The 19,646-nt window shown below is 36.4% G+C and overlaps 3 protein-coding genes across 4 annotated transcripts in view; all 3 read right to left on the bottom strand.

Moving 5' to 3' along the window:
• Positions 1-712: 712 nt before the first annotated feature.
• LOC125250520 (mannose-binding protein C-like) lies at positions 713-10,263 on the bottom strand. Its single transcript, XM_048163153.1, is given in 6 exon segments — positions 713-1,613; positions 3,438-3,515; positions 3,602-3,713; positions 3,715-3,832; positions 6,659-6,714; positions 9,970-10,263. Coding segments are annotated over 4 exon segments (765 nt in total). The 5' UTR covers positions 3,802-3,832; positions 6,659-6,714; positions 9,970-10,263; the 3' UTR covers positions 713-1,125.
• Positions 10,264-14,390: 4,127 nt separating this feature from the next.
• LOC125250522 (mannose-binding protein C-like) lies at positions 14,391-19,611 on the bottom strand. Of its 2 annotated transcripts, none has more exons than XM_048163155.1 (4): positions 19,601-19,611; positions 15,305-15,503; positions 15,141-15,218; positions 14,391-14,979 (listed from the first exon to the last, which is right to left on the bottom strand). In XM_048163155.1, the coding sequence occupies exons 2-4, from the start codon at positions 15,501-15,503 to the stop codon at positions 14,501-14,503; spliced, it is 756 nt and encodes a 251-aa protein (XP_048019112.1). In that variant the 5' UTR covers positions 19,601-19,611; the 3' UTR covers positions 14,391-14,500. The 2 variants fall into 2 exon arrangements, with proteins under 2 accessions (XP_048019112.1, XP_048019111.1); XM_048163154.1 differs by lacking the exon at positions 19,601-19,611 and adding an exon at positions 16,378-16,529.
• The window catches only part of LOC125250524 (mannose-binding protein C-like), a 177,858-nt gene continuing 175,756 nt past the window's right edge, over positions 17,545-19,646 (bottom strand). The window contains exons 2-4 of the mRNA XM_048163158.1: positions 18,545-18,698; positions 18,368-18,454; positions 17,545-18,239 (exon numbers count right to left, since the gene is read on the bottom strand). Coding sequence (XP_048019115.1) covers positions 17,764-18,239; positions 18,368-18,454; positions 18,545-18,557 — 576 coding nt within the window. The 5' untranslated portion in view covers positions 18,558-18,698 and the 3' untranslated portion in view covers positions 17,545-17,763. The remainder of the gene's footprint in view (positions 18,240-18,367; positions 18,455-18,544; positions 18,699-19,646) is intronic.

The following is a 19,646-nucleotide window of genomic DNA, read 5'->3' on the forward strand; positions in this document are numbered from 1 at the left end:
CTGTTTATTAACCGCTATGGACGGCGCTATATGCCTGAAGACAGGATTTTGTAGTTTGTTATTTTCCCAAACTAAAAAAAACACCTTCATACTTACAGACAGTGTCTATAATGATATGAACGGCTTTATGTGCACATACAAATCTTGTCAACAAATCAGTTCACAACACATATTTGTGCAGGGCATAAAACACACATTAGTTTGTTATTTGAAGTTCTGTTAGTCACACAGATTTGCAATGAAATATAAGAGAAAAAGACACATGACAAATAATCATGAGAAATATTTTATTCATTAATCTGAAACAAAATTATTTATATTCATCATTTCATAATATTGTTTCATATGTAATGGCATTCTGTGTGCATGAGACATCGTTAATCTAGCATTAGTATCACAGATTTGTATATTTCTTAATATTGTAAAAATGATTTTTGCTGCTTTTCAGTTTACTTAATTAAAAAATGTTACACAAAGTTACACAATTTTGTTTTGAAATTAATTGTGCCCAAACTACTTAAATAGCCTACACTCTAAAAAATGCTGGGTTAAAAACAACCCAAGTTGGGTTAAATATGGACAAACCCAGCAGGTTGGGTTAAAGGGCACCTATTTCACATGATGTAATATAAGTCTCTGATCTGGACAAGTTTCAGCTTAAAATACCCCACAAATTTGCCCCTATTTGGGGGTGAGCAAAAACATGCCTTTTACGATATTACTATATTGCTGGCTAAAAAAAAAAAATCCAAAATTGGTTGAAAAAAATGGCTGAGTGAAAACAACCCAATCTCTGGATTTGTCCATATTTAACCCAGCATTTTTTAGAGTGTATGTAAAATTCGATGGTTTCTGACCTCACAAATCGTCCAGGCTGTGAGCAAGAAATTCACATAATATTATATTATCATAATATTGACTGAGGTTTGAGAATGTCCTAAAATGGACACCGTACTCTGGTGACAATTTATTCATTGCAAATGTTTGCTATGCAAGCTACAGAAGCTATTATACAAGTGAATAATCAAGTTCATATTACTCATTTTTATAAGTTGTAATGTATTATGCCAGGTAGACTTTTTACTTGTTACCTCAATTTTTTGAGTAGCTTCTATAGGTTTGTTTTTACAGTGTAAATTCTGTCTCTATTTCACATATGATGGGATGTGGATTATCACAATTGGCATCATCCCAAAGGCCAGACTGTGGGATAATACCACAATCTTGTAGTCCCTTATAATCATCAGGCTGACCATTAAGCCAGTTGGTAAAAGTCAATTGCTTTCCCTCAGTGTCCACAAACTGTCCCTCGGTTTCTCTATCTGTGATTCTAATAAATGGCCTCTTACTACTTAAACCACTGGATACTGATAATTTCAATAGCGCCTGGTTTTCTAAAGCAGTTGTTGGCAACACTATTGCTCCTCCAAAGTCCTTGCAGTACTGCATCCCATTATCAAAAGTAAGCTCAATACCATCAGTGACATAGTATTTCTGTCCAACTTTTCTGAATGTATTAAAACTCGCAGCTTTCTCAAGTATAGCAATCTTGGTGTTAAGATGCTGGATCTCAGATTTCATGGAGTCAGCTGTACTTTCACTTCCAGGCAAGCCTGAAAACAGAATAATTACACTTAGAAAATATAGCTGCAAGCAGCAATTAATGAGGTTCAAGCGTATTAAGATCTTAATGCCATCTATGGTGTTAGGGTTTAGGTCGACATAAAAGCATTTAGGATTTAGGCTTTTAGGTATATAATATGGAGATGGCCATTTTCTTAATGATCCTGTTATGGCTATTCAAATGGTAAAGTTCAACAGTTTTTGATATTTATTGACCTAAAAAATCTAGAGAGTTGTAGAGGTTTACAGTGGTTTTGAGGTTGAGTGAAATACCTAGGACCTTAAGGCAAAGACATAGAGAATGAGATTCAACCTATGATATAGTTTATGTGTGATACATAGCACCACCTGGTGGCTGATTTCTTTCATACTTCACACAGACCACTAGAGTCAAGAGTCAAACAGGCCCACCAAGTTTCGTTTTGATCGGCCTCCGGAAACCTGGTCAAACAGGTTCTTAAATTTCATAGGCCAATGGCAGCCATGTTTTTTGAGAGACGCGAAGGTCCTCATAGACATTCATGGCACCTTCGACCAAGACACCGCATGCCAATTTTTAACTCAATCGGACTAACGATTGCATAGTTATATAGCCATTTTTGTGTTTTTTTTTCTTGTTATACAAGGACAGTGCATGCCAATTTTCAAGTCAATCAGATAAACTGTTGTGTAGATGTAGTGGTTTACATGTTTTTTTTTTCTATTACAGTGCCACCAAGTGGCCAAACACTACATTTTTTTTATTTTGACCCCAGGCTGACCTTGTACACACGTGTACCAGGTTTGGTGAAAAAATCTCATTGCGATCAAGAGATACAACCATTTTAGTAAAAGGCAACTGCTACTTCAAATGTTTCGGCGTTCTGTTGTGAACCTGACTCGCCAGTCGAAATACTTTTGATAACGTTTTGCCATGAGTGTTTCTAGATTATGCATGTCAAGTTTTGAAGTTCGTAAAAGTGTTTTTTGAGATACATGAATGTTGTGATAAATCATCAAGGCAACTCAGACAAAGACAGTGCATGCCAACTTTCAAGTCAGTCGGACTAAAAGTTGCAGTTGCAGTTGCTGTTTTATAATTTTTTTCATATTATAGCACCACCAAGTGGTGAATCACTGCAGATATTTTTTGTGTGGCCACAAAATAAGCTTGTAAATAAATATTACAAGTTTGGTGAAAATATCTCATTCTGTTCAAGAGTTACAGCCATTTTAGTGAAAGTTGCCTTGCCTACTTTGAACATTTTGGCGTCCCTTAGCAAGTGTGCCATGAGGGTCTCTAGATGATGCATGTCAAGTTTCAAGTGAATAGGACAAACGGCCTATGAGGAGTTCGAAAAAGTAGATTTTTTTGGAAAATTCAAAACGGCAGAAAATTTTTAATGGCGGAAATAAGATATAGATTTTGTTGGTCTTGGGCCAAGGAATCCAATAGTATAAGAAACTCAAGTCTACGACAAACGGTTTGGGAGTTATGAGCAGTTTTGCATTTTGGATCACTAGTAGCGGGCAAGACTACTACCATCTACCAGTTTCATGTCTTTAGGCCTTACGGTTTGGTCTGCATGATCAGTTTTAAGGCAGAATAATAATAATACTAAAAATCTTAATTACATTAGGGTTTCAGCGCTACGCGCTTGAACCCCTAATTAGGTAAAGGGGTGAAATCTCCTGGGGTGTTAAAAAATAAATTATTTACAGGACAAAAAAGACTTTTCTGAGGTATAAAAATCAACATTTCCACACTCACTGAAGCTCTACAGTAATTTCAACATGAGGAGTTTTGAAATATCTAAATGACTTATGTTTAATACCTGGTGGTCCCCTTTCACCCTTAGCTCCAGCTGGGCCAGACGGTCCTGCTTTACCCGGCGTTCCCTGCACATTCACTCCTGAGACAGTAAAGTGGGTGTGAAAACATAACCACATCTCTTTTTCACTGACCCACTCATTCATTTTCTCTCTCACACACACAAACCTGGCTCTCCCTTCTCTCCTTTGGGTCCAATTGCTCCGTCTTTACCATCTCTCCCATCTCTACCAGGCAGACCGTTGTGTCCAGGAGTCCCGGGAACGCCACCAAATGTGGGGACAGTTCAGGTTCTGAGGTTCAGCTCCATCCAACAGAACAAACTGAAGGAGCAGAAGAGCCCCGAGGAACAGCTTTAGTAGCGCCATCTGGTGGTACACAATGGGAACTTTTCCTCAACTGTAAATGACATTTGTTTAGTTTTGCCTGTAGTGTCTTGCCTTAAACTTACAGAAATAGAACAAAAACAAAACAAAAGCTCTGAGTAGTTTTAATAGCATGTTCTTTACAATTTGCTTTGTAATAACTCATCAAATATATTAGACAATGTGTCACTTATACAGGCGTATATTATTATACATCGATCAGACATAACATTGTGACCAATGACACTTAAGTGAATAACACTGATCATCTCTTCATCACGGCACCTGTTAGTGGGTGGATATATTAGGCAGCAAATGAACGTTTCGTCCTCAAAGTTGATGTGTTATAAGCAGGAAAAATGGGAAAGGATCTGAGCGAGTTTGACAAGGGCCAAAATTGTGAAGGCTAGACGACTGGGTCAGAGCATCTCCAAAACTGCAGCTCTCGTGGAGTGTTCCCAGTCTGCAGTGGTCAGTATCTATCAAAAGTGCTCCAAGGGAGGAACCGGCGACAGGGTCATGGGTGGCCAAGGCTCATTGATGCACGTGGGGGAGCGAAGGCTGGCCCGTGTGGTCTGATCCAACAGACGAGCTACTGTAGCTCAAACTGCTCAAGAAGTTAATGTTGGTTCTGACAGAAAGGTGTCAGAATACACACGTATGGAGCTGCATAGCTGCAGACCAGTCAGGGTGCCCATGCTGACCCCTGTCCACCGCCGAAAGCACCAACAGTGAGCATCAGATCTGGACCACGGAGCAATGGAAGAAGATGGCCTGGTCTGATGAATCATGTTTTCTTTTAAATCACGTGGATGTCCGGGCGCGTGTGTGTCGCTTACCTGGGGAACACATGACACCAAGATGCACTATGGGAAGAAGGCAAGTGTGATGCTTTGGGCAATGTTCTGCTGGGAAACCTTGGGTCCTGCCATCCATGTGGACGTTACTTTGACACGTACCACCTAAGCATTGTTGCATTGTTGGAAACGGTATTCCCTGGTGGCTGTGGCCTCTTTCAGCAGGATAATGCTCCTGCTACAAAGCAAAAATGGTTCAGGAATAGTTTGAGGAGCACAATAACAAGTTTGAGGTGTTGACTTGGCTTTCAAATTCCCCAGATCTCAATCCAATCGAGCATCTGTGGGATGTGCTGAACAAACAAGTCCAATCCATGGAGGCTCCACCTCACAACTTACAGGACTTAAAGGATCTGCTGCTAACATCTTGGTGCAGATACCACAGCACACCTTCAGAGAGCCTCGACGGTTCAGGGCTGTTTTGGCAGCAAAAGTGGGACCAACACAATATTAGGAAGGTGGTCATAATGTTATGCCTGATCGGTGTATATCTTGTGTTATGTTTATTAGGATTGTATTTGGGTCTTAATATTGCTTTCCAAGTTTCTATCTATTGTTTAATAATTTTTCTGAGATCTGAGGAAAATTAGTCTATATTTTATTTGTGTGGCATGATAAAGATACAAAATGTTGTTAATGAACATCAATGAATCACTTGTTGTATTATATTAAGGAAATGCAATTGCCTCCTTGTTTAGATTTTGGATATCTGTTGCTACACATTTGGCCAATGTATTAAAGGTGCCCTTGATTCAAAAATTGAATTTATCTTGGCATAGTTAAATAACAAGAGTTCAGTACATGGAAAAGACATACAGTGAGTCTCAAACTCCATTGTTTCCTCCTTCTTATATAAATCTCATTTGTTTAAAAGACCTCAGAAGAACAGGCGAATCTCAACATAACACAGACTGTTACGTAACAGTCGGGGTGAACGCCCCAATATTTGCATATGCCAGCCCACATTTCCAACATTATAAAAGGCATTAGACAAGGGTAGCCAGTATTAACGTCTGGATCTGTGCACAGCTGAATCATCAGACTAGGTAAGCAAGCAAGAACAACAGTGAAAAATGGCAGATGGAGCAATAATAACTGACATGATTCATGATAACATGATATTTTTAGTGATATTTGTAAATTGTCTTTCTAAATGTTTCGTTAGCATGTTGCTAATGTACTGTTAAATGTGGTTAAAGTTACCATTGTTTATTACTGTATTCACGGAGACAAGAGCCGTCGCTATTTTCATTTTTAAACACTTGCAGTCTGTATAATTCATAAACACAACTTCATTCTTTATAAATCTCTCCAACAGTGTAGCATTAGCCGTTAGCCACGGAGCACTATCAAACTCATTCATAACCAAATGTAAACATTCAAATAAACACTGTACTTACGCGATTAGACATGCTGCATGACGAACACTTTGTAAAGATCCATTTTGGGGGTTATATTAGCTGTTTGAACTTTTTTTATGTTGTTTAAGGCAAGCGCGAGCTCCGTGGGCGGAGAGCACGAGCAATTAAAGGGCCAGCAGCCCTGAATCGGCTCATTTATAATGATGCCCCAAAATAGGCAGTTAAAAAAATGAATTAAAAAAAATCTATGGTGTATTTTGAGCTGAAACTTCACAGACACATTCAGGGGACACCTTAGACTAGAAACAGAACGTAATAATATACAAAAGATATATGACCAAATTTGACACCTATGAATTTGATGTTCAAAGTTTGACAGATAACAAGATATGTATTCCTAAATGAGGACAGACATATCGAAGAATAGGATTACAATATTAAAAGTGTATATGTTAAAGATATAATTGAACTAAAGGGTGAGTATACAACAATAATATATGACAGAGTTAATCAAAAGTCAAATATGGAGGTTACAGACAACAAGGAAAAAGATATTTAAATCATTAATTAAGTCAGTTACATAGTGGATTTTTAGAATGTCAGCCACTGGGGTTGCATGAGTGAGTCAGTGCTGGGTCGTACCAGGATGGGAATTCGTTGTGCCAAATAGATATGTGAATGATCCACTGTGATGACCCCTAACAGAAGCAGCCGGAAGAGACAGAGAGAGAAAGAATGGATCGTCAGAATGAATTTTGAAAAATTTACAAACATAAAAGCATTAATTCAGTAGAAGAGACAGAGACTGCTTAAGGCTGACCACAGAGTAGATATTAGGAAAACAAAGAAAAAGTCTGAATATTGATTAACTGAAATAAATTTTAATAAAGTAAGATGTGATTAAATTCTTTTTTTTTTTTTTTTTTTGCAGCTATTATTTATCAAACTGAAAATTAACAAATGCTGCATACAAAGTGACTAGGTAAGAAATATCTGAATAGGGTTACACAGAGATTAACCATTTAAAGATTTGACAAGAATAATAAAAAGTTAGGATAGGTGACAAAGCAATTGTAGAATTATTAGAAAATTTCCTCTGATATAAATGGAATTTGATCCTTGCTAGAAAAACAAGGTGACTGAAGATGTTTAATAATACAGTATTTACTGTGATTCAGTTAAAAGTACAACCAGGGTTCAGTAAGGAACTAAAAGTTAAACCACTGATAATGCCTAAAAACTGCTGAAAAGTTGAATATTTTGTAAGGATGCATGGAGGAAAAAAACAAGCCTTGTGTGTGTCTGCCAGAAATGTAGGATGAGTTATCCTGAAAGTAATAATGACCAAGAGACGAGCACATGGATGCCGACTGCTTATGGTCCGGGTTACTGTGGAATAAAATGTGATGAATGTCTGGAAGACACACAGCTGGGTATTTCTGCATGGTTTTAAAGGTAATAGTGAACAGGACCACCACCTCAGAACCTCAAGTTCTTACCTGTGCCATGGGAAAAGAGCTGGCACAAGATTAACAGAACAGTAAATTATTAAAAGGTTCTGAGGTGGATTGAGTTGAATATTACTTGTCAAAAACAACGAAAGTAAATAAAGATCAAAAAGAGCAGGGGAGAATAAGGGAAGAATAATGCTGACATGTAGAAAAATCCAGCCAATATGAACCAATTTTTTTTTTTTTTTGAGATAAAGTAATAATTATTAATGGTTTAAATAACTATAAATGTAGCAGGAATTTGGTCTTTAGTTGATTTTACTGTACAATTGATTGTAGTGGACCAAAGCATTTGGGATCAAAAGAAAAAAAAATAGCAATAATAATATCTGCTATAAAGAACAGATATATCTCTGTTGCATGTGAACCTACAACATTGGAAAAATATAGCCAATGTGAGAAGGAAAAAAAATAAGAAGACTGTTACTGTTGAAAAATCTACAAGTTTGAAATACAGAAAGTGGAAAAATATATTTAATTTTACATAAAGAAAGAATATTTTATTTGGCAGAAAATGCAAGTTATAAAAAATATTGTCACTGAAGAAAACATGTTACCAAATGCATTGAAATTAAATGGTCCTTTAAAATAAGGAATACCAAACTGTTTTAAAACAGGTAACAGCAGACTTTATACTCCAAAGAGAAATTCTCAAATTATATAAAATTTTGTGCTTTGATATTTGAAAATTATGAGATATTTATATTTGCATCAAATTGCATAATTAATTCAGCAATAGAAGATAGGTGAAGAAAATGAAAAACCCTCAATGATATTAGTATTACAGACTAAAACGAGATGTTTTGAGGAGAATGTTCAGATACAAATATATAAGTAGAAGAAGGCACTAATTATTGAAGATTTACTATATAAGTGCCTTATAGAAGACTTGATTATACTCTATAAGGTAAAAAACTTAAATGAAACTTATTTGGTGATACTGAAACTTAAGTTTTGAAAGCTGTTAATTACTGTGAAGAATATGGAAGAATGTTCTGGGAACAGTGAATCACAAAAGTGGCTTGAACTTATCCAGTAAAGAAACATTTTGAATGGATGGCAATAACACATAATGCTATTTTTTGTTTGTGCAATGATATCTTAACCCATGAAAAAACTTTTAGAAATTAGGTAATGATCATAAATAACTATTTAAAGTTATTGTGCATTGTATAATTATAACAGGGAATTAAATTAATTACAGTTATTGTTATGTGTGTGTGTGCGCCTGTCCATGAGGAGGAAGCTCTATGTGTGTGCTCAAGGACACAGAGAACTGAAGGAGTTTACTGGAGTTCAAGGACATGAGAAGGCAGACAGCTCGCACCTGCGAGGCCTTGAGAAGGATCTGGGAAACTTACAACTTACATCCATCAAGAAGATAACCTGACGTCTGTAATAAACAACACGAGTATAAAAGACTGATGAGTTGATTTCCTCTTCGGATACTGATACGTCAGTACCCCCAGGGCTGACTACGCCTTTGATTCAAAGAGTCATTATTGTATTTTATACTTTAATGATGAAGCCTTTACATTTTATTACAAAAAGAAAAGTAACCAATTAAAAGAAATGTAATTGCTGCCTGCTGTAGCTTTAGTGTTTTAAGACCTTGGACAAGAACACACCACAGAGGAGTCTTCTGACCAAATTGTAAGTAATTTAAAATGCTTATAATTTAGGCCAGACTCGACTTACTTTACCTAACCTTAGAATAATACATAGTAAGGTTAATAAGGTGTTAGGATCAAAAGACACACAACAGCCTCTATGCGGTTATGCTGAAGAGCATATAAGAAAAACATTCAATAATAATTCCATTAGTCTCGTGAGAATATAGAGGAAAGGATTTGTATGGGGGATAAACTGGAAATATTTGCTTTTTTATTTGCAGACAGACACAAGTTCCCATACAAAGTCTTTTCATTAGCAAAATTTGAGATATTGAGACAAAATTGCCCTCCTGATCAGTTTGTAATTCTTGGTTTAAATTCATTTAATTCCCTGTTATAATTATACAATGCACAGTAACTTTAAATACTTATTTATGATCGTTACCTAACTTCTAAAAGTTTCTACATGGGTAAAGGCATTATTGCACTAACACATAGCATTATGTGTTCAAGGAAAATATATCATCCAGAGGCGCATCTGGTACTCACAAACAAAATACGCGTTGGTGTTTTTTTAAGATGTTGCCCTGTCTTATAATAAAGGCTTTTTACCCTTCGAACTATGCGAGTACCTGGACGTGGATTTTCTTGCTTCACAACAGGGTCCACCTACCATTTTAGCATTATGTGTTATTGCCATCCATTCAAAATGTTTCTTTACTGGATAAGTTCAAGCCACTTTTGTGATTCACTGTTCCTGTTTTTTATTTCTTTCATTAATTTACTGCAGTCGTTCTCAGCTATTTTAAAATAACATTCAGGTACTTACCAGTTTAATGTAGGAGTCCAGATGACAGCCAGCGTCTGTTGCCAAACAAGTCCGCAAGACTAAAATCACACAACTGACTGGAGAGAGGAAGGTCTTCTTGCTTTAAATCTGAGGGGTTTGTTGTTGTCAATCTCATATTATGAAAAACTGATATGCTGCGCATGTGCAATGTGCTTTTAGGCCCTCCCAACCTCTCATATGTGGACACCCTGTTGTACTATTCCTTCAAAATTATATGCTAAATGACTGAATTTAAAGGGATAGTTCACCCAAAAATGAAAATGATCCCATGATTTACTCACCCTCAAGCCATCCTAGGTGTATGACTTTCTTTCAATCAAACACATTCAAAAAATATCCTGGCTCTTCCAAGCTTTATAATGAATGGCGCTCCTCCTGATTTTGAAGTCCAAAAAAGTGCATCCATCCATCATAAAAGTAATCCACACGACTAATAACTGTTAATAAAGGCCTTCTGAAGCAAAGCAAAGTGATGAGTTTATTTACAAATTTATATAAACTATAACAACTGGCTTCTGGTAACGGCCGTACATCCGGCAGAAGTTGTTAATAGCATATTACTATCACAGATTTGTAAATTTATTAATACTGTAAAAATGATTTTTTGCTGCTTGTTCAGTTTACTTTATTAAAAAAAAGTTATACAAAGTAACACAATTTGTTTCTAATTAATTGTGCCCAATCTACTTAAATATGTAAAATTCACTCAGGCAAGCTTCAAAACTAAGAAATTCACCAAAAGACGACAATATTGGGGCACTATTAATTTTGCACCTATAATATTCTAAGATTAGAGTAAAATTTATAGTTACATATAGACCTTATCAGTCGTCAAATTATTTTTGAAATAGTTGTTATTGCCTCTTCCATAAACATCAGTGTATATTTTACAAACAATAAATGTTTTTGCTAGCACTTATCTGTATTTAAATGTCAGAAACATAAATTAAACATTATATGCTTGAAAACACTGAACAGTTGAATAGACGGGTTTCCGTGCAACGTCATCACAGAGATGCGCGTGCAACTAGGGGGCAGAAAGCAGTTGTCTCATCATTACTGTGAGTTAATTTCTTAAAGGGGTGGTGTAATGCTATTTCGTGTATTCTGACTTATTTACACTGTTGAAGAGTTGGATTCTCATGCTAAACATGGCCAAAGTTTCAAAACACGAGTTGGACGTATGACAGAGTATTTTTGGCACAGAAAATCTGTGCCAAAAATACTCTTCCAAATCCTCATAAACTTCACAGTCTTTTTTTCCAAGCATGTGCCTGTGTGACATCAGAAAGGTCGGATTCCTTGTATGGGCACTTCTCCAGGAAGAGCGAGAGAGCAAGGGCATGCCATCAAAGTGCTTCGTTCGGCTTTACGGAAGTCATCGGCAGTGCTGCACAGGTCACAGGACTTCATGAAATCAACAATGTCACCAAAGAAGTGTGTTTTTGGTTGTGAGGGAAAGATAACCTTGCTTCCCAAAGAACCCAATGGAGCTGAGAGTTTTGTGCTCATGCATTACATTGATGCGCTCTTGATATTTGTCATTAAAATAACCATAGAAACTGATAGTTTCAATCACTTTTTTATTGGTTAAAATTAATGGAGACTATCTTGTGTTTTTCCGTGGCTGCTCGAGACCTCAGGTTCAGCGCTTATAGTTTTATAAACAAGGCCCAGTTCCACGCTGGATTTACAGATCATTTGAAACTGAAAGATGGAGCGGTCACAGCGATATTGATCCCGGTCATGAGTCGGAGCAGCAGGTGGTGAGTAAAACTGCTTCAAATGTCTGTTTTGTTGGCAATAGGTGACTAAGTGCATATAATGTAAACAACACGAACGTAGTGGAATCATAAATTCATTATTCATCATTCACTATATGCTATATTCATTATAGTGATTCAAAAGTTATCCATAGATAATGCGATGGTGTATCGTGTGTGTTTAAATTTAATTGACCATTGATAGCTTGCAGACGATCACTATGCAAAAGCTGCGCGTACTCGTCACTCTTTAGCTCCGCTTACAGGACACGCCTCCAGACGCTCGGCTGTTTTCGTAAAGACTCGGTACAGCGTATGCATCTTTTATAAATATTATAAAACTAAAGACTTTTTGGAGATACGAAGGATAAAAAGAAAACGCCTAACGTGGCTTAAAGACAGCGACATTAAAAGACCAAACTTAGTAAACCCTATACGGTAACACTTTACTTGAAGGGGTGTGCATAAGACTGACATGACACCTTCATAATCTTGACATGACACGTGTCATGAATATGAAGGAGGTTTTATGAATGTTTATGACAACTGTCATTAAGTGTCATTCGCTCAATTATGTCATTTTTAATGCAAAGATGACATTGTTTGAGATGTCCGAGTTATGACAACTTGACATAAACCAATACATCATAACCTGTCAGTGTCTTTGTCATGACAACTTGACATCATTTAGCTTTATGGGTTAACATTACATTAAACTGTCATGTAGTTGGTTTTGACATGAGGCCATTATAATAGTGTCATAAATATGTATCTTGAGCTCAACTACAGTGGTACAAATTTAACTTGTCATTAAAATGTCATTAAGTGACAATACTCTGACAAATAATTTTATAACAGCGTCATGACTATTTTTCATTTCATGTTTTTTTTTTTTTTTTTTTTTTTTTTTAAGTTTCCTCCAACAGAAGGTCAGATAATAGACAATTTCAAATTTCGTAAAAAAGATGACACTGTTATAAAATAATGGTAACACTTTATTTTAGGGTCTTTTAACTAGTTGCTTATTACTATTAGCATTCATATGGCTAAAATATTGGCTATTTATTAGTACTTATAAAGCACATATTAATGCCTTATTCTGCATGATCTTATTCTAGATTCTTAATCCTACCCAATACCTAAACCTAACAATTAACTATAATAAGCAGTAAATTAAGAGTTTATTGAGGGAAAAGTCATGGTTAATCGTTTATATATGTGTTCCCTATACTGAAGTGTTACCAAAATAATGTAATGTAATGTTAACCTATAAAGCTAAGTAGTTTTTTAAGTTTGATAATTAATCTGCTATGTCATGTTTATGACAGGTTATGATGTTTTGCTAATGTCAAGTTGTCATGACAAAGACACTGACAGGTTATGATGTATTGGTTTATGTCAAGTTGTCGTAACAAAGACATCTCAAACAATGTCATCTTTGCATTAAAAATGACATAATTGAGCGAATGACACTTAACGACAGTTGTCATAAACATTCATAAAACCTCCTTCATATTCATGACACGTGTCATGTCAAGATTATGAAGGTGTCATGTCAGTCTTATGCACACCCCTTCAAGTAAAGTGTTACCCACTATACTAATAAAGTATACTATAGTCTATAGAATTTTGTGCAGAATTTGATCTTTTAATATCACATAGTAGGCCCCATTAAGTGACGTTAAGCTTTTTCTTTATAACGGTTTTCTATGGGAGGAAAACACAAATTGCGTTCATGTTCTGGGCTTATCTGCTTTGCTGTACATAGTATGGTTTATTAGTATGATGTTTACGGAGTTCGGTCTTTTAATATCACTGTCTTAGTTCATTAAGCCATGTCAAGCCTTTTCTATGGGAGGAAAACGCTTAACGTGAAATGAAACGCACTGCGTTCAAATTCTGGGCTCAACTGCTTTTCTTTACATAGTATGGTTTATTAGTAGCCTATGATGTTTACTGAGTTTGATCTGTTAATATTACTGTCTTAGTACATTTAGCCACATTAAGCGTTTTTCCAGCATAAGACTCGTTAGTGGTCTGCCCCCTGAATGGTAGGTTTAGGGATATGTAAAGTGGGAGGAGTTGGATTCAGATCCAGGGGGCGGAGACAGGTAGGTTTAGATCCAGGGGGTGGAGACTGGTAGGTTTAGGGATATGTAAAGTGGGAGGAGTTGGATCCAGATCCAACCCCGCCCCCTGGATCTTGTGTTCTGCATGCAAGCGCATCCAGTATTGTTTGTATACAAGAAACCAGGGGGTGGAGACGTAGGTTTAGGGATATGTAAAGTGTGAGGAGTTGGATCTATGTAGCAGTTGATCACGTGACGTGGGAGGAGTTGGATCACTGAATGTTCTAATGGTAGGTTTAGGGATATGTAAAGTGGGAGGAGTTGGATCACACCGATGTGATCATACGCTTCAAAGGGTTAATTATCAAACGTAAATATATATATATTTGTCTTTTAGAAGCTGCATTCAAATACATTTGGCTCAAAAATCTGAGGGGGCCTGACGCCTCTGGTGACAAGTATTGACTCATTCATTGCTCATGTTTGCTATGCAAGCTACAGAAGCTATTATAAAAGTATTGACAAATGTCAGGTAGACTTTTTACCTAACATCTTTTAGTGTGTCATAGCTGTTCAATATATGTAGTTTTTATTCAAAACATGGGATGCAATCTACCCAAACATACAGAGTGCAAATTTTATTGAGTAGATTTTTATGTTGATTTTACAGTGTAAATTCTAACTTATTTCTATTTCACATATGGTGGGATATTGACCATCACAACCGACATCATCCCAAAGGCCAGAGTCTGTGATAGTACCACAGTCTTGTGCTCCCTTATAATCATCAGGCTGACCAGTATGCCAGTTGGTAAAAGTCAATTGCTTTCCCTCAGTGTCCACAAACTGTCCCTCGGTTTCTCTATCTGTGGCTCTAATTAATGGCTTCTTACCCCTTAAACCACTGGCTAATAATACTTTCAATAGCACCTGGTTTTCTAAAGCAGTTGTTGGCAACACTATTGCTCCTCCAAAGTCCTTGCAGTACTGCATCCCATTATCAAAAGTAAGCTCAATACCATCAGTGACATAGTATTTCTGTCCAACTTTTCTGAATGTATTAAAACTCGCAGCTTTCTCAAGCATAGCAATCTTGGTGTTAAGATGCTGGATCTCAGATTTCAGGGAGTCAGCTGTACTTTCACTTCCAGGCAAGCCTGAAAACAGAATAATTACACTTAGAAACTAGGTACAGGGCTGAAATCTCCTTGGGTGTTAAATATAAGTTATTTACAGGACTAAAAAGACACTCACTAAAGCTCTACAGTAATTTCAACATGAGGAGTTTTGAAATATCTAAATGACTTATGTTTAATACCTGGTGGTCCCCTTTCACCCTTAGCTCCAGCTGGGCCAGACGGTCCTGCTTTACCCGGCGTTCCCTGCACATTCACTCCTGAGACAGTAAAGTGGGTGTGAAAACATAACCACATCTCTCTTTCACTGATTCACTCATTCATTTTCTCTCTCACACACACAAACCTGGCTCTCCCTTCTCTCCTTTGGGTCCAATTGCTCCGTCTTTACCATCTCTCCCATCTCTACCAGGCAGACCGTTGTGTCCAGGAGTCCCGGGAACGCCACCAAATGCGGGACAGTTCAGGTTCTGAGGTTCAGCTCCATCCAACAGAACAAACTGAAGGAGCAGAAGAGCCCCGAGGAACAGCTTTAGTAGCGCCATCTGGTGGTACACAATGGGAAAACTTCAGACAACTTTTCCTCAACTGTAAATGACATTTGTTTAGTTTTGCCTGTAGTGTCTTGCCTTAAACTTACAGAAATAAAACAAAAACAAAACAAAAGCTCTGAGTAGTTTTAATAGCATGTTCTTTACAATTTGCTTTGTAGTGACTCATCAAATATATTAGACAATGTGTCACTTATACAGGCGTATATTATTATATATCTTCTGTTATGTGTATTAGGATTGTATTTGGGTCTTGGTATTACTTTCCAGGTTTTCTATCTATTGTTTAATAATTTTTCTGAGTTCTGAGGAAAATTAGTCTATATTTAATTGTGTGGCATGATAAAGATACAAAATATTGTTTATAAACATCGATGAACAACAACAGCCTCTATGCAATTATGCTGAACAGCTGCATATAAGAAAAACATAAGAAAAACTTTCATTAGTCTCGTGAGAATATGGAGGAAAGGATTTGTATGGGGTAAACAGGAAATATTTCCTTAGGCGGACAGACACAAGTTCCCATACAAAGTCTTTTCATTAGCAAAATTTTTGAGATTTTGAGACAAAATCTGTTTGTAATTCTTGGTTTAATTAATTTAATTCACTGTTATAATTATACAATGCACAATAACTTTAAATAATTATTTATGATCATTACCTAATTTCTAAAAGTGTTTTCATAGGTTAAGATATTATTGCACAAACATAAAATAGCATTATGTGTTATTGCCATCCATTCAAAATGTTTCTTTACTGGATAAGTTCAAGCCACTTTTGTGATTCACTGTTCCTGTTTTTTATTTCTTTCATTAATTTACTGCAGTCGTTCTCAGCTATTTTAAAATAACATTCAGGTACTTACCAGTTTAATGGAGGAGTCCAGATGACAGCCAGCGTCTGTTGCCAAACAAGTTCGCAAGACTAAAATCACACAACTGACTGAAGAGAGGAAGGTCTTCTTGCTTTAAATCTGAGGGGTTTGTTGTTGTCAATCTCATATTATGAAAAACTGATATGCTGCGCATGTGCAATGTGCTTTTAGGCCCTCCCAACCTCTCATATGTGGACACCCTGTTGTACTATTCCTTCAAAATTATATGTTAAATGACTGAATTTAAAGGGATAGTTCACCCAAAAATGAAAATGATCCCATGATTTACTCACCCTCAAGCCATCCTAGGTGTATATGAATTTCTTTCAATCAAACACAATCGGAGTTATATTAAAAAAATATTCTGGCTCTTCCAAGCTTAATAATGGTTGTGAATGGCGCTCCTGATTTTGAAGCCCAAAAAAGCACATAAAAGTAATCCATACGGCTAATAAATTCCTTCTGAAGCAAAGCTATGGGTTTTTGTGAGAAAATTATCTATATTTAAAACTTTATAAACTATAATATCTGACTTCCAGCATTGGCCGTATGTGAGTCTAGTTCAGGCAGAAGAGTGAACTTTGACCCGACGCATGACGTATTGATGAACGCAGAAGTGCAGAGGATAGAGCAAAACAAAACACCGGTCTCGAATTAGAAGTCTAAAATGTGAATTTTTAAAGAGAAATGTCGGAGGAGCTTGAGTTTGTTGCACAGCCCTATTGGTTTGAACCGTGAGAGGCGTCTACTCTCACCTAAGCTTACGCTACTCCTACATCCTACATCATACGTCGGGTCAGAGGTCACTTTTCCACCGGAACTCAACTTGCATATGCCTGTTACCGGAAGTCAGTGATTTTAGTTTATAAAGTTATAAATATAGATATTCTTCTTTAAAAAAGAAAAACCCATTGCTTCGTTTCAGAAGGTCTTTATTAACCTCCAGGAGTCGTGTGGATTACTTTTATGATGGATGGATGCACTTTTTTGGGCTTCAAAATCTAGGCCACCATTCACTCCCATTATAAAGCTTGGAAGAGCCAGAATATTTTTTAATATAACTCTGATTGTGTTTGATTGAAAGAAAGTAATATACACCTAGGATGGATTGAGAGTGAGTAAATCATGTGATAATTTTCATTTTTGAGTGAACTATCACTTTATATCTGTATATTTCAATCATGAACATGTTGTTTGGATAAAATTTAGCGAATTTATTATTTGTTTGTGTATATTACATATAATGTATAGAAACATATGGAAGGAAATGCTTCACAATCAAATTTAAGCTGTGGATTTTATAAACATTACATAATATCACATATTTTGTTAACAGAATACTGGAATATGGAATTTTATTCTTCATTTGTATACATTCTATTTGTTGTCAATTTCACATATAATAGGGCGTACATCATTACAACTGCCATCATCCCAAAGGCCGGAGTTCTCTATAACACCACAGTCTTGTGCTCCCTTATAATCATCAGGCTGACCAGAACCCCAGTTGGTAAAAGTCAATTGCTTTCCCTCAGTGTCCACAAATCGTCTCTCTGTTACTCTGTCTGTGACGCCTATATATGGCTTCTTAACGCTTAAACCACTGGATAATACTAATTTCAATAACGCTTGGTTTTCAGCAGCAGTTTTTGGCAAAACCATTGTTCCAACTTCCTTGCAGACTTTTATGGCTTCATCAAAGGTTCCCTCAATGCCATCAGTGATGTAGTATTTCTGTCCAACTTTTCTGAAGTGGCTGACACTTGCAACTTTCTCGATCATGGCCATCTTGGCGTTAAGATGTTGGATCTCAGATTTCAAGGTCTCAAGAACACTTTCACATCCAGGAGACCCTGAATAAAGAATAATTATTTACTGGATGTTGTTCATGCATAATTTTAGACTCTGAAGTCTTCACATTTCCACTTGAGGAATTTTAAACTGTGCATTAAAATATCTAAATTACTATATTGTTTAATACCTGGTTGACCTGGGAGTCCCCTTTCGCCCTTGGCTCCAGCTGGCCCAGACGGTCCTGCTTTACCTGGCGGTCCCTGCACGCTCACTCCTGTAAGAGAGGAGCAAAAATAATAGGCAGTAATGTAGGAATTAAATAAACCACTATCTAAGACTCATTTTCTCTCCAATACACACAAACCTGGCTCTCCCATCTCTCCTTTGGGTCCAGTTGCTCCATCTCTTCCATCTCTCCCATCTCTACCAGGCAAACCGTTGTGTCCGGGAGTCCCGGGAACGCCACCAAATGCAGGACAGTTCAGGTTCTGAGGTTCAGCTCCATCCAACAGAACAAACTGAAGGAGCAGAAGAGCCCCGAGGAACAGCTTTAACAGCGCCATCTGGTGGTGTATAAGCAGGAAAACTTCAAAATGATTCTCAACAACCACGTAGACAATCTTTAAACCTTTTAGTTATTCAGTTTTCTGAGATCAAGGAACTTCTAGATGCTAGATTAGTATTTGCAAATATATAATTGATCAGTGAAAAATAACATGGGGTTCAATACAAGAAAATTTGAAAATAAACTTGATTACATGTACAAAAAAGATTAAATTATAGTGCCCCACAAAACAAACAAATAAAAAGGCAACTTCATCAGTCTTATGAAAATAAAAAACAAGAAAACTAGACTTTTAAACAGGAAATATAAAGCGGACATTTAAAATGAGCTTACGTAAAATATAAAAGCAATCTAAATTCACTTGTATTTACTTTTCAAAGCACATTAGTTTAAAAAAATGAAACACAATGGCACAAACTGAACAAGGTTGTATGTTGTTAGTAATTTTGCTCATTTAAACTATTTGGTTCTTCATTAACTATTTGGTGTTAGAGTGGATGTTATTATTGTTCTAATGCATAAAGTCATTTATTAATATTTCTTTATTTATTTCATGCATCTGTTCACTAGACTAGACCATGGCTCTGCAAGTTCACCAGTGGGTCTGATCTTAAATGAAAAAACTAAATTACAATACATACAATATTAAGAAACCAGATGTTAAGTAGCTAAATATGTCATTAAAATGTAGCTAGAATGAATGCAAATATCGTCTCCATCCACAAGTGGGTCACTGGATTTGAATAGCCTACTAATAAAAATTTGAATAGGCTACTTTATTCACTAATAGTTTCTGTTTTCCCTTTAAAATAAATTGCATCAGCTGTTATTTTTAAACTACGTTTGATTACATACCAGTTTAATGGAGGAGTCCTGTTAAAAAGTCAACTAAAACCACTGG

This window comes from Megalobrama amblycephala, linkage group LG17 (assembly GCF_018812025.1).
Source record: "Megalobrama amblycephala isolate DHTTF-2021 linkage group LG17, ASM1881202v1, whole genome shotgun sequence".
Classification (NCBI taxonomy): Eukaryota; Metazoa; Chordata; class Actinopteri; order Cypriniformes; family Xenocyprididae; genus Megalobrama; species Megalobrama amblycephala.